At 40.5% G+C, this 15,626-nt stretch overlaps 1 protein-coding gene across 1 annotated transcript in view; it reads right to left on the reverse strand.

Moving 5' to 3' along the window:
- The window catches only part of xpo4 (exportin 4), a 64,537-nt gene that overhangs the window by 10,913 nt on the left and 37,998 nt on the right, over positions 1-15,626 (reverse strand). Inside the window, exons 7-10 of the mRNA XM_002937960.5 lie at positions 15,356-15,468; positions 6,463-6,620; positions 5,508-5,682; positions 2,470-2,646 (exon numbers count right to left, since the gene is read on the reverse strand). Coding sequence (XP_002938006.2) covers positions 2,470-2,646; positions 5,508-5,682; positions 6,463-6,620; positions 15,356-15,468 — 623 coding nt within the window. The remainder of the gene's footprint in view (positions 1-2,469; positions 2,647-5,507; positions 5,683-6,462; positions 6,621-15,355; positions 15,469-15,626) is intronic.

Consider the following 15,626-nt stretch of genomic DNA (forward strand, 5'->3'; position numbering starts at 1 on the left):
CAAATGGGCCTCTCCGATCGATATCTGGCCAAAAATCACCCGGCCATCAGGCAGGTTCGATCCTCCCATCGGATTGGGGGCCGCATCTTAGGTGGGCAGAAGATCCACTTGGTTGGTGACCTGCCCAAACCAGCGGTGTGTATGGCCACCCTAAGTTGAAGGTATTTTTATAGAGACTAAGATATGTCTGTAAAAAATTAAGCATGATATCCTCTAAATACTTTTGTGACCACACCACATGGCTGGATATGACCCCCCCCCCCCCCCCCCAAGGGATTGTTAGGGCCACATCTGTCCTATAAGCATGTAGCATGTCAGCTAAGTGGCCCTGTTTTTAAAGGGGTAGTTCAACTTTAAATCAACTTTTAGTATGATGTAGACATTTAGATTCTGAGACAATTTCCAATTGGTCTGGATTTTTTTTGTTTTTTTCAGTTATTTAGCGATTTGTTTAGCAGCTCTCTGGTTGCTAGGGTTGTATTATCCCTAGCAACCAAGTAGTTTGAATGAGGTTATTGATTGCTTTATACGTTACTCTGTATGTCCAATGTATGTAACCCACTTATTGTACAGCACTGTGGAATATGTTGGCGCTTTATAAATAAATGTTAATAATGATAACAATAATAATATCCCTGTTAAAAACATATTCAGCACTTTCACTGCTAAGTTTTTTTCCTGGGACAGTGCTCCTTAAGGAAAAAAACAGAACACTCTTGCTTAAAAATGTAATTACAATTAATGTCTAAGTATGCGGTAAGTGTAACCCTTTAAATAATAAAGAAAACACAAATAAAAGACAGAAGACCAGTTGCACGTTATTGTGGGATATTACAGACTATAGTCTATACAGACTTAACATACAGCCTAAACAATTGGCCTTATTTTTTTTTCATTTTGTGTAATTTAAATGATAAAACGCTCTGGTTATTTGGTTGCTAAGGTCCAACATACTCTAGCAAGTGGATAGTAATTTTAAAGACAGACTGTAAGACGAATAGGAGAATGCCTGAAAAGAAATAGAATATGAAAAAAAGCCTCAGAAGGACCTGGATTCTGGTTACCAGGCATTGCTGACCATAGCAACCAGGCAAAGAATAGAAAGGCAATTCATTTAAAAACCATGTAAAACAGAAAGCTTACTACTTTATTAGTCCCCCCCAATATCATTGCCAGTGGGAGGCTTTCTAGTTGTTACTGAATAAAAAATATAGCTCTCCCTCCTCTTACCAGGAAGGGACTAAGGCCTCCACGACATGCTGTAAAATATGGCCGACGATTGGCTTTACCTTCCAGAAAGGTTGGCAGCTTGATGCCACATAAAAGCAAAGCCACTCCCTGCTCCGTCTCAGCTCCGGCAGGCAAAGGGTCAGACAGGAAAGTGAGTATGGAAAGTATGTTGTAGAAAGCCGCTGCACACTTCTCTGCCTCTTCCACCACGCTTTCTAGATTCCTGTCTCTCCTTAATCTAAACCCCCAAACACTTCTCTTTTGGTAACTTCAAAGCAGCAGCTGCCCGCAGCATACAGCTTCACAACTATTTGTAAGCCCTGACCATCGCTTTGAAACCAAGCAAGTAGGGCTCTGGTATGTCAGCTGTGCCTTAATTTGTTACTTTGAGATAAATAACTTATTTGATAGGGTCGCTCCCCACCTATATGCCAAAGTCCTGGCTTTCTAATAACCAATAACTAAATGTACCTGGGGGTATTTGGTACCCCCAAGTACATTTTTCAGGCTTATGTTGCTCCCCAACTTTTTACATTTGAATGAGGCTCACAGGAAAAAAGGTTGGGGACCCCCAGGGTAGATATACAACTGGTGATGCCTTCCCCTGATGCTCCATCTATAAATCCAAATAAAGGGTTTATAGGTGCTAGAAACCTGCACAGTTCTAATCAGGTGAATATGAATCGGCATTTTAACCTGGTTGGATGGCCTGCAGGAGCTTTTCTCTTACTTTCCCTCCCTACACACACACTGAAACACAGCAGTGACATCATCACAAAGAAAGTGACATCATCCAAGGACAGGCAAAAACTGGATGGGAGGCAGAGATGCTGGAATCCAGGAAACCATCACTGCCCACAATATACTGTTTATTTCCTCTGTCCTCATTGTATTGCACCTACTCCTCTGTCTGTGCCCCTGTCCAATGTTCTTCTGAATAACCAAGTACAAAGCTCCACTTTTACATCATACTAAGGCATCTAAGCAAATATGCCCGCTATGTTTATCTCTAGGATGTTTGTTCCGCCCATGAAAGAACAGAATCTGGACACATTCAGTGTTGTGTGGGAAGTAAATTAACCTTTTTGTGACAAGCACAACGTTATACTAGCAGCAAACAACAATTAATGCAAGAGCAATTTGGAAAGGTTCAGCTTAATGTTGAAGTCGGATATTCTTTTTTTAAAAACAATAAAAAATAGAAGAGCAATGGACAAAAAAAAGCACAAGCCAACTTACCAAGTTTCTTGTGCCATCCGGAGCTGCCAAATGACACTGAATGTAAGAATTAAAGACCTGGACCGCATGTTGGGTGAAGAAGCCCTTGTGGAAATGCTTATCGTCTTGTACCAAAGTGAGCCAGGATTCGAGCAGCTTATCATAAGCCTCCATATAGACCATATCATCCTTGTCGAGCTGCAGAAGAAAAGAAAATTACTAACCAAGGTGCCCATGACAAATACCAGCCTCTAGCAGAGCACGGCACAAGCCTAGTCTGAAAATAACTGCACAGATCCCATATCTAGATTTGCTGCCTACTAGAAGAACATAGTGAACAAAGTTGTTCAAATGGGAATAAAACACTACAATAATGTAGCAGTATAAATGTGTAATGCCTTTCTGCGGCTGAAAAGATAATGCCTTTGTATGTGTATTAATATAGAATCTGACTTTCACAATGTCATGATAATACCTTCTCCACCACAGCAGGTTTGCATCAATACAAGGCATTTATGGGCCAAATTGAAACCTTGTTAAATAGAAGTGAATAATGGACTCAATATCCCACACTCACCCGACTGGCAAAGTATTCACCACTTCTAACAGTTCATTTACACTCAAAAATTATAGTGAAAGCTATTTACGGACAACTCACGGTAGCACAGTTTTATGTTACTCCTTTTCCCACCATAGAGGTTATAGTTAAACCTTAGCAATTGCCATTGTCATGGACTGTGCCATTTACTGTCCTGTTTGACTGGCCACTTCCCATGACACTTACAGGACTGCTGGGCTACACAATTTATAGATTAATAAAGGAATTATAAGAGTAGGGCTATAGAAATGAATACTGAACACTGTGGCCAGCCAGCCTGAAAAGCAATGGCAGCTTAGCCAGCCTACTGCAACAACTAGCGAGCCAGTGATACCCTAAACCCTGGCTTTTGTGTGACTATACTTTTCCAATTTTTTAATAAATGTCAGGTATTCGTCAAAATTATTTCATATGGAAAAAAAAAAGTGAGAATAATTTGTTTTGGTAAATCTGCCTCCACATTTTGGCAGGGGATTTGGGTATTTAGTAATAATCATAACTATGGATTCAGTGCAGCCCTAATTATCAGTGCACCATTGCCTTGGTTTGTACCCAATCTACACCGCCTGCCTATATTCCTGTATCTGAATGCCCCCTTATATAAATACTGCCTCACTGGAGACAGAGATGCCTCCGCATTGCCAGGAAATATAGAATGGTACATAGCAACCCAATATTTGTGCATTACATCTTGTGGGATGAATGACGCTAGCACTTCAGTACTTTTCTAAGGAAAATGCCATCTGCTGCTCTGAGGATATATTTCAAGTGGATTGCAAACATTCGGAATCATACTGTAACTAATCCAGAGGTTTCTGATGGCACCATGGCAACTCCTTTAGGGACACAAAGCTAGCTCTCCTCCGCAATGAAGCTCAGCTTGTTCATCAGGAACAAGAATAACCTCCACATAAGCCACAGCAACCTTACATTTTGCCATGTGTATATAAACATATGGGTGCCGTTTCTTCCCCTCTAAATCCGTTATGCTTGCCACATAATCTCCATGGTCTAGACGCCCCAGTTCAAAGCTGAAGTGACTCGGTCAACAGATCATATAGCAGCACTGACGCGAGATATAGCAGCTGGGCAGAGCTGCCAAGGGCCACGGCACTTTATAAGATGAAGAAAACGTTTTTTTTTTCCAAAATCTTTTTACAGTGACTTTTGAATTGAAACCAACAGCATTTATGTTCATTCACGAAAGCAACATAAAAGCAAATAAAAGCAGGGCGAAAGGGATAGTCTTGTAATAATCATATTCTCCAGAGCAGTAGGAAACCCCCATCATGGTTACAGACAGTCCTTTTCAAAGCTCAAAGTAATATTTGATACACTATTTCTATTTTGTGCTGATTTACTGATAGAGACATTATGGTGATACTTCCATGTAATATTCATATAGGTCAGGATGCTGTACTTATCTGCAATTATACTGATGCTTTTCTCTAGAGTAGTCAATTGGTGAAGTCGCTTCCTACCAGTTACATTTAGTCGTTTACCATGTAAACTGGAAGGGAAAAATAACTATAAAATAATAGAGGTATAGGATCTGTTACCCGGAAAGCTGTTATCTAGAAAGCTCTGAATTATGGAAAGGCCAGCTTCCATAGACTCCACTTTCATCAAATAATTTGTATTGTTTCCTTTATCTCAGTAATAATAAAACATTACCTTGTACTGGATGGTAACTAAGCTTCATGAATCCCTATTGGTGGCTAAATAATCATATTGGGTTTATTTTATGTTTAAATTATTTTTTAAGTAGACTTAAGGTATGGTGATCCAAATCACAGAAAGGTCCCTTATCTGGAAAACCCCAGGTCCCAAGTATTCTGGGTAATAGAACCCATAGCTGTACTACAAATAAGTCAATAGATGGGGCAATTTAAAATACAACAAGGGTTACAAGATCCGTGCATGACGACTAAAGATGGCCATACTTGTAACAATTAGGATCTTTCCTGTGACCACTGGTCGTACCCTCCACTGACGTTCAGAGCTGAATAGTCACATATGGAGGTAGAAACAATAGGAATCCTACCCCCTATCTGACGATTCAGCCTTAAACGCAGCTTTTGCTCGGACGCTTTAAACGGCGCCAGATCAAAATCTTTTATCCCACCCAATCGACAAGACGTCTGTTATCCAAGGCTTTCGCGATAACGGTCATCTCGTTGATTGACCATAAACGCACCGAATATCGTATGAAACCTCGTTTCGGTGCATCTATGGCCAGCTTCAAATGAACAGGAAATTCTTCCAACAGATTTTATTATTCAACTAAACGACTTGACATTTAAAAAGTATTGTATTTATGTGATATCCCCCAACACCCCAACACCTGCACTCCACAACCATATTTTGGGGAATCTGTACCTTAATTTGCACATTCAAGTATTGGGGGGGGGGGGATTAAACTGAAGGTGTGTGTTAATTCAGACAAGCAGGGCTCACTTACTACTTCCTCCAGTGCAGCGCTTCTTCCGAAAGTGCAAGTGAGGTGTGTGAGGCAGTTAACAAAAGATGAGAAAAGGTCACTGGGAATGGCAGTCAAAATATTGCGTGGGAAAACGGTTATTAAATTGCTGATTATATTGGAAATCCCAACAGCTTCTGAATCCTCACTTTCTATCCTAAACAGCAAAGAGAAAAACATAGTGAGATATTACAGACAGGCACTTATTGAAGGGTATATGGTAACAATGCAGAGACTAAAATAAAACAAAAAACACTACTACATGAATGTGCATTTTTCTTACATTACCAATGGCATCACATGACCAAGCAGAGAAGCTGCTCAGAACCCAAGATCTTTCTGCAAGCATTTCCATCCATGACACACACATATACATCTCTAGGAAGTTCCGAATCACGGGTGGGTCATCTGCCATAGACTCCATTTTACACAAATAATTCACATTTAAAAAAAATTATTGATTGTACTTGATACCAACTATTCGTATTGGGTTTAATGTTAAATGATTTTTTTAGTAGACGTAAGGTATGGAGATCCAATTTAAGGAAGGGCCCCTTGTCTGGAAAACCCCAGGTCCAGAGCATTCTGAATAACATGTCCCATACCTGTATACATATATTAATGTACAGACTGCATATATACTATAACAATTCCCAGGTACACTAATTGGGCTTATAATTCAACCATGTTTGACGGTCAGGTTGACATTTTAGTCCCCACATGGGTGTTCCCCTGTAAGGACCAACTAAGTCCCCTTAAGTACACCTATGTCTATACCGTAACTGTAACATATAGAGAGGTTTATGTACATAGATGCATACATATGCAGCAGCATATTATTATTTTTATTCATTTAAATCAGATTTCTTTTATTGTTAATCAAGCAAAAAAAAACCAAAAAAAAAAACCAAAAAAACAAAAACTAAACAAAACGTACCCGTTGATAGTATTTAATAATCCTTCAATGAAATGTGCCAGGTAATCCACTTGGGACCTCTCGTCAGGAAAGATGGGGCCATGGAGGGAAGCCAGCTGTGCCAAACACTGGAGAGAGTCCTGGGCCATGTCGGAATCTTCTCGGATCTTGCGATGTACCTGCCGTGAACACAGCACGATTAGCAGCTGGGTCTGACTCTGACTAGGCCACCAGCGGGGGGAAATCAAACAAGTGTTAGAGAATGTGCAATGTGGGGAGGCATCAGCAAGTTTCTAATTCACTGTTGTTCCTCCAGGGTTCCTCTCTTTCCCAAGCCGTGTACGCATGATTTGAAGTCATTAAAAAGTTTCTGGGTGCTACCTTCATCTTGAAGGCTGAGCTAAAACAGATGCCAGCCTCTGATACGTACTGCTCCTTCTAAAAACAGCAGTCATGACAGTCATCCAGGATATGCCAGCTATGCCTAGGCTACTGCGACTGGCTAAACTTAGTTGACAAGTTCAATCAAGAGTACAGGGATGCAGCTTTGGTGGAGGTAAACACCAGGGGAACAGCGCTCATGGTGGCAGCCACCCCAGCTAGAACTGTTCTACAGAGAAAGTAGCCTAATGGGCATAATGAGGCAAGCTGAACTCTCTTTAAATAACAAGTATTTAAACTTTGATGCAAACTGATCAGTGCTGTAGATCTTAGGAAAGTTCCATACAAACAGGCTAAATCTGACGACAACCACCTGTTAAACTACCACTCCCAGCATCCCCCCATGAGCTTACAGAACCATCTCATTGCACTGGGGAAGCTGTATTTCTAAGATTACACAGGTCAAATACTAAGTAAAATCGGATTCTTGCGCTTCAGAGGTAATTACAAGTTGTCTGTCTAAAACAGACTAGGAAACTCTGCATATGATGACAGCTAAGAACCATATGTTCCGTGTTCTACACAACTGCTTTAAATCTACAAATGTAAATCCGTCAGTAATACTTTCTGCTCTGAACAGAACAGTACTTCTTCCTATTAGTTCTGAAATGGCTCATTCATTTCCCTGGATATTCCATACATCTACTACACATTCTGTAAACTTCTATGTGACTTCAGTCAACATTCCAAAGTCCAATAAATAAATGTACAGATCCAAGCTCCACAGAATTCTGCGCTCTCCAAAAACATTGTCTCCAGTGTGGGCTAATGACCGATTTCATACATAGAAACAGGCAAGACTGCACAACTTTCTTGTGGTTCCATAATCCAAAAGTAAACCATTGTTCTAGGTGTATTTTTGTATTAACTTTAGGGTGAAGATACACGGAGCTGCTTAGTAGCAGCTACTTGTCAGGACTACTAAACGCCAGAAAATCCCCTGCCCTAGACAATATTGAAAATTGCCTCTGCTCAAACACACGTAGAGACAATTATCAGTAAATCATCAGCATTGTCTATTTGAGTAGCCGTGACAAGTAGCTGCTACTAGTAGCTCTGTGTGTCTTCACCCTAACTGCAGCTTCACTTTAAAAGGTCAACAGGGCTAAGGACACCTAAGCAACAACATATAGGTCACAATGGGAGCGATGGAATGGCCTGTTTATACAGAGCTCATTATCTCTCTAAACTAAAGCTGGCCATACACGGGCAGATCCGCTCGCTTGGCGATATCGGGGAGGCACGTAGGCGAATTCGATCGTTTGGCCCTGGGGCCAAACGATCGAATTCTACACACGGCAATGGGGCAGTCGGTTCGCTGATGCGGTCCCCGATCCGACTGGATTTTCTAACCTGGGCGATCGATATCTGGCCAATTTCAGGCCAGATATTGGTCGGCCAGGCCCCTTGGTTCTGCCCTTACACGGGCCGATAAGCTGCCGAATTGGTCCAAGGGACCCATATCGGAAGCTATAATCGGCCCGTGTATGGGGACCTTAACTTTCATTAAGGATAAAAACAAAATAGTTGGTTAGTGGTTTAATAAAAAAAGGAAACCTTTTTTTTTTTTTAATTAAAAGAATAGACAGAAAACAATCAAGTTCTGTTTATTTGGTTGCACCAAAGCCATAATATTTAGATTCAGCTAAATAGCTTATGCGGCAACATGTTGGTTTTTGTTAGGTAACACTAGAATTCATCTACCCTACAGAGCAATGGCAGCACACTAAAGCTGGCGCTACACAGGCCAATAAATAGACTGGCTATTCCAAATGTTGGGTAATATAATGAGTACTATTATAAAGAATCAGTTGCTCATGAATCATCATACTGATCTTTATAACCAAATATTAACAAGCTCCCCAGGATCTATCATTACTTTGTCTTCAGTTTATTTGTACCTTCTGGCGGTCCATTGGCTGAGGATGCTAGAATCTACCTAAATAGACATTAAATATATTAAGCAAGTATTTTTAAAAGAAATCACAGCATCTTGCCTGCCTGCGGAATTATTCCAATTATATTTTTTAGTTACGTGCTAGTGCGGGGATTTGGAACGTCCTCGTGTTATATAAACACAGCAGCAATTACACTATGCTTTATGGACATGAAGATCAAAGTTGGGCCACAGAACAAGCTGATGGATTAGGCACGCTCCGGCTGCCTGCCTGGCAATATAAAGGCACACACGTTCCCACCGAATGGTTTGAGAGATACAAGGGAGACGGCAGCACTAAAGAGATGCATAAACCCCAGAGAAACAAGGTTTTTATTTGGTTGCGTTCTAATTTACCTTGGTGAGACAGAGTAAAGCCCCAAGAACTAACACCCTAGGGTGGCCTGTAAGGGGTTAAGCAGCGCAAGCAGAGAATTATTTGCAGAAGCCGTCTCGCAGCTGACAGCAGCAGCTGTTTGTATGTCTAGACAGCTGTTCAGAGTGTTCCTGCTCCTCCACTGAGAGGTTTGCACCTAATCAAAAAAAAAAAAACTACCCGACTGGGCAGCATGTTTAGGCCTTAGCTTGCCCAAGAACCCACATATCAGACACAACAAGCAGCTTGCTGCCTCCCTGTACTGCAAATGGCTGAAAATAAGCCATAAATTAGCCCGTGCTTTTCCCACCTACACACAGTTCACTTTTCCTTTACTCTACAGTAAAATACAAAACTAAATAGATGAAGGAATAAGGCACTGATTATTAAGTGGGAGTCACCATTTTCTATAGACTATTAGTCTATTAATAACCACTAGGGGTTCAGCTGCATTGGTGTATAAAGCTGGCACATGGAACATTCTCTGCCGGTGTTTTTTCTGCCACCCGAGAAGCACCTGAATCCTGCCAAGGAGCCAGTCATTAGTTTTAAAGGAGCCCCAGAGCCACACGTGCACTTGTGTACACAAATTTTGAGGCCAAGCGTGCATAACAAATGCTGGTGCACACAGAATTTTGTGAGAAAATACCTAATTTTGTACTTATTTTGATACACATACACCAGAAGCAGCATACAAAAAGAAATTTCCACACAGCCAAAAAGAAATTAGATGGAACACTGCTTACAGCCCTCTTCCCACCTGAACCGTACTAATATGGCCCCAAACCTGCCCAGTTTTCCTTAGAGTTGCGCCACCGAACATTCTTCCGTAAGTTGCACATACTCCATGTCTGCAATCACTTGCTTTTCAAGGGGTAAAAAAAAACAACTGGGCGGGGGTCAAATTGGTGCAGTTCACCACCCACAGGCAGCATAGGGCAGAGTATGGCACACACAGGTAGAGCAGTCAGAGTATGGCACACACAGGTAGAGCAGTCAGAGTATGGCACACACAGGTAGAGCAGTCAGAGTATGGCACACACAGGTAGAGCAGTCAGAGTATGGCACACACAGGTAGAGCAGTCAGAGTATGGCACACACAGGTAGAGCAGTCAGAGTATGGCACACACAGGTAGAGCAGTCAGAGTATGGCACACACAGGTAGGGTAGGGCAGGCAGGGTATGGCACGCACAGGCAGCATAGGGCACGCAGAGTATGGCACGCACAGGCAGCATAGGGTAGGCAGGGTATGGCATGCACAGGTAGGGTAGGCAGGGTATGGCACGCACAGGCAGCATAGGGCAGGCAGGGTATGGCACGCACAGGCAGCATAGGGCAGGCAGGGTATGGCACGCACAGGCAGAGTATGGCACACACAGGCAGAGTATGGCACACACAGGCAGAGTATGGCACACACAGGCAGAGTATGGCACACACAGGCAGAGTATGGCACACACAGGCAGAGTATGGCACACACAGGCAGAGTATGGCACACACAGGCAGAGTATGGCACACACAGGCAGAGTATGGCACACACAGGCAGAGTATGGCACACACAGGCAGAGTATGGCACACACAGGCAGAGTATGGCACACACAGGCAGAGTATGGCACACACAGGCAGCATAGGGCACACACAGGCAGCATAGGGTAGGCAGAGTATGTCACACACAGGCAGCATAGGGTAGGCAGAGTATGCCTGTTTCATGGAGTACGGCCACAAAAGGCTGTGTGACAACTGTATTTTGAAGCATGGGTGCAGGCCAGAGTTGTGCTGGGGGGCAGACCACCGGAGATGTCTAGGCTGCATGATTTTAGGGACAACTCACCCCCAGCTGCTAAATAAATAGTATAAAATATGCCACTCCTCCCCAACGTAAATTACAATAATTTTTTTTTCAAAGGTGTTTATTTATGCATTTGTAACATAAAACATGAAACATTTGACATTGGTTCTACAAGCGTGTTTTCAGAATAAGGGGTTTCCATAATTTGGATCCCCATACCTTAAGTCTACTTTTTTTGCCCCCAATAAGGGGTAATTATATCTTAGTTGGGATCAAGTACAGGTACTGTTTTATTATTACAGAGAAAAGGGAATCATTTAACCATGAAATAAACCCAATAGGGCTGTTCTGCCCCAATAAGGGGTAATTATATCTTAGTTGGGATCAAGTACAGGTACTGTTTTATTATTACAGAGAAAAGGGAATCATTTAACCATTAAATAAACCCAATAGGACTGTTCTGCCCCCAATAAGGGGTAATTATATCTTAGTTAGGATCAAGTACAGGTACTGTTTTATTATTACAGAGAAAAGGGAATCATTTAACCATGAAATAAACCCAATAGGGCTGTTTTGCCCCCAATAAGGGGTAATTATATCTTAGTTGGGATCAAGTACAGGTACTGTTTTATTATTACAGAGAATAATAAGGTATATGTTTAAAAATCTGAATTATTTGCACAGTCAAAAAGTGAGAGATATAAATACACAAATTATAGGACAAGCACTCCCTATATAGTAATATTTTCTTTATTAGCATATTGTACAGGAAGGACTTCCTATGTACAATGTGTTAATAAAGAAAATATAACTAATCATATGTATCAGCTTGCCTGGGTACACATGAAAAATTAGATATAAAGAAAAATGGCTTTGAACCACTACTTTTTCACTAATAAATTAATTTTTTCAGACCTGCATAGTACAATGCCATATACACACACTCAAAAAATTAATTTAAGAAAAATTATAAAATGATAAATCATTATTATTAAATAAAGTACTTTTTAAATTTCAGAGAGAAAAAAAATAACCCCCCCCCCCCCAAACTTCATTTTGACAATGAATACCTTGAACTCTGGAATTTGGCAAAAAAATTTTTTTTTTTTTTTTTTTTTTATCATTACCGATTTAGGCTGAAATTTTGATTATTTGAATCAACAGAATTTGGCATTCCAAGCATCTCTCATTGAGACAAACACCAAGCCAGTTATTTCCAACCAATCATTAACTATAAAAATGATAAAAAGGAAACCTGACCCACTCCCAATATTAATCCATCTAACATACTAATAATAATCTCAGTCAATCAATTAGGATGCACAATTGGAGAGCTGCAGAGAATATTCTGTGGGATAATAAAGAGACGGGGCCACGCCTGGAAGCACAAAGTACCACGCCACCAGCCGGCTGGCCCTAAAACCTAATGCTGAAAGCCAGTGAGACTTCAAAGGGACACATAAATTGTGCAAGAAAGTAACACCAATGCTGAAATGCAAACCACTCTCCCTTTAAAGAACAGATGCAACAACATTGATGGGGCTACTGACGCGCCCTGTGAAATGCAGCAACATTCTGTCACTTTTACTCATTGTAACCTTTGCAACTCTCCATTTTTTTGTGAACTGGGGGAATATACACAACAGAAACCTAATGTCCTGGGGTCATTCCTTTTAACACAGAATCCTTCATGGTATCCCAGAGCCAATTACCCCAGGAGACACGGGTATTTCATGCAAAATACATCCCAGAACACGTCTGATAAATTCAGCTGCAATTTTAAAAACACATGTATTGGATGAAGCGGAATGAAAGCTATTTCCTAAGAAAACTTGGCTGAGACTTTACAACTAAGTTTTGCCATCACTGTACAATACAGTAATTGGGCCATAAAGCCAGGGGGGTTATATATTAACATGTCATATTTTTCTGGCATTCATGCAAAAAACAAAACAACAAAAAAAAAAAACCGTGAACAACTTAAATGTAAAATTTTGGCATCTGAAAGCTTGCAAGGTCATGTAGAAGCTAACTAGGGTCGTTCTAGGTAAAACTTTCACGGTTTAGTAAACTTGAGTTTGCCGACCCGTTTAAAAATTAGTAAAAAACAAATGCAGGGTATTTGAATTCAAGGTATATTTCATGGTTTTATTCCATTTTTAATATGGATTTTTTTAATAAATAAATTTCAAGTAGAAACAAATACAGGTATGGGACCCTTATCCTGAAACCCGGTATCCAGAAAGCTCCGAATTACGGAAAGCCTGTCTCCCATAGACTCCCTTTTAATCAAATAATTCAGAATTTTAAAACTGATTTCCTTTTTCTCTGTTGTAATAAAACAGTACCTTGTAATTGATCCCAACTAAGATATAAATAATGCTTATTGGATGCAGAATAATCCTACTTAAGGTATGGAGATCCAAATTACGGAAAGACCCCTTATCCAGAATACCCTTGGTCCCGAGCATTCTGGATAACGGGTCCTATACCTGTACAAAAATTACACAAATATGAATAACCCCCTAGGAGTAGCAACATATTTTAAAAATCCAAATCATTTATTTCAACAATAACCTAACCCATTACATGCTTTTCACGCACAAATAGAAAACGAAAAATGCATGCTGTTATATCAAAATCTTTAATTAGTAGTGCGGGGGGCAACAACACAATGGGCTTGGAAAACTATTGGTTATATTCCAGCTGTGCCAAAAGGGGGATATCTGAATCATGTTTAGAAATGTTTCCACACAGAGAAACAAAAATATTTACACCACAAACCACAAAAGCTCTAGAGAACTGGTGTGAGAATGGGGTTAGGGGACTGCACTACCAAGGCACAGATCACAGAGGCTGGCAGTAGTTGGGGAAAGTAAGCTCAAGCAGGAAAGCTACCTATATATTTATATACCTATATATTTTATTTTTCAGTTATTTTGCTTTTTGTTCAGTAGGTATTTCAGCAGCTATCTGGTTGCTAGGGTCTTATTTCCCCAAACAACCAGGCAGTGGTTTCAATGAGAGACTGGAATATGAAAAGGCATGGGACTGAATAGAAACATAAACAATACAAAGTATCAATAACAAGAAAATTGAAGCCTCACTGAGCTGTAGTTTTTTGGATCCTGAGGTCAGAGACCCCCTATTTAAAAACTTGATGAAGACAAATAATGAAAAAAAAAAAACTAAAATATATAAGGAAGACCAACTGCAAAGTTGATAGAAATAGGACATCCTATACCATACTAAAAGTTAACTGAAGGGTAAACCAGCCCTTTTAATGCAATATTTGTGTTGGGAAGTCTTGCTTTATGCTATGAATTTAATAGACAACAACTGGGTAGTTAAAATGCATAGACACATAGTTGCCTCCTATAAAATATTTATAAAGAGAAGAGTCTCCCAGTCCAAGGGAAAGTTACTGCAGCACCAGTTCTGTACATAAGGTGAGCCATTCCAACAGACACTAAAACTAGGATATTTTGTCACACTTGCCACAATCACAAGTAACGGGAAAAAGCGCCACTAATTAGCAAAATACTCTTCCAGCTATACCTACAGAGCCAGACTCACGTTAGCCCTTACTGCTTGCAAAATCAATTGGCAGGTACAGTTTGCATAAATTCTGAATATACAGGTGCGGGATCTGTTATCCAGAATGCTTGGGACCTGGGGTTTCCTGGATAAGGGATCTTTCCATAATTTGGATATCTATACTTTAATTCTACTAAAAATAATTTAAACATTAAATAAACACAATAGGATTGTTTTGCCTTCAATAAGGATGAATTATATCTGAGGATCAAGTACAGGTACTGTTATATTATTACATGGAAAAAGGAAATCATTGTTCAAAATATTTGAATTATTTGATTAAAATGAAGTCTATGGGAGATAGGCTTCCTGTAATACAGAGTTTTCTGGATAACAGGTTTCTGAATAACAGATCCTATACCTGTATTTAATGTGCGCATTGATAAAGAAGTCACTAGACCCGGTAAAACTGCAGTAAGAGTGGTACTAAACATTGATCCATACCTGCGATAGACCACATGATCTGGAGCTGCAACTCCGAGCCCCCTTCACACATGAACAGAACCATAAGGTTTCTGCTGGGAAATGCATTAAGCATCTAACTTGAGTTTCAAAAGCATCAATTGCTATAATACATGAATTTATCCTAAAGCCCATTCGCTAACAGATAAGAGAATATTAAGCAGACATATACTAGTAAAACATGGCCACAAGGGGAGGGGACTTACCTGCTTACGTGTTGGTAATTAAAGCTCCCCTGGCTAATTTCCTTTGCAAGAGTAAAGTACCGGTCAGAGCTCAAGCAGAATAGAGTAATGTAGAGAATCCATGACTTACAGTAAAGAAAAGCTCCATAACTCTGATGTCCAGGAGGGTCTCTCGCCAGGACTCCGTAGGCTTCAGCATCACATTTTGGGAGGACTCGAACATTGCTATATAATGTCTGCCCAGTTATCTGGTGTCAAGGTCAACAATAACATTCCTACTAGTCTTTAAAGAAGAGGGGGGAAAAAAAACCGTCCCACTTACAGCAGCACCCACTGCAAAAGAATGCAATGGAAACAGACTTTAAGCCTCTTCACATACACGGCATAATTCCTGCATGAGG

Source organism: Xenopus tropicalis, chromosome 2 (genome assembly GCF_000004195.4).
Source record: "Xenopus tropicalis strain Nigerian chromosome 2, UCB_Xtro_10.0, whole genome shotgun sequence".
NCBI classification, from domain to species: Eukaryota; Metazoa; Chordata; class Amphibia; order Anura; family Pipidae; genus Xenopus; species Xenopus tropicalis.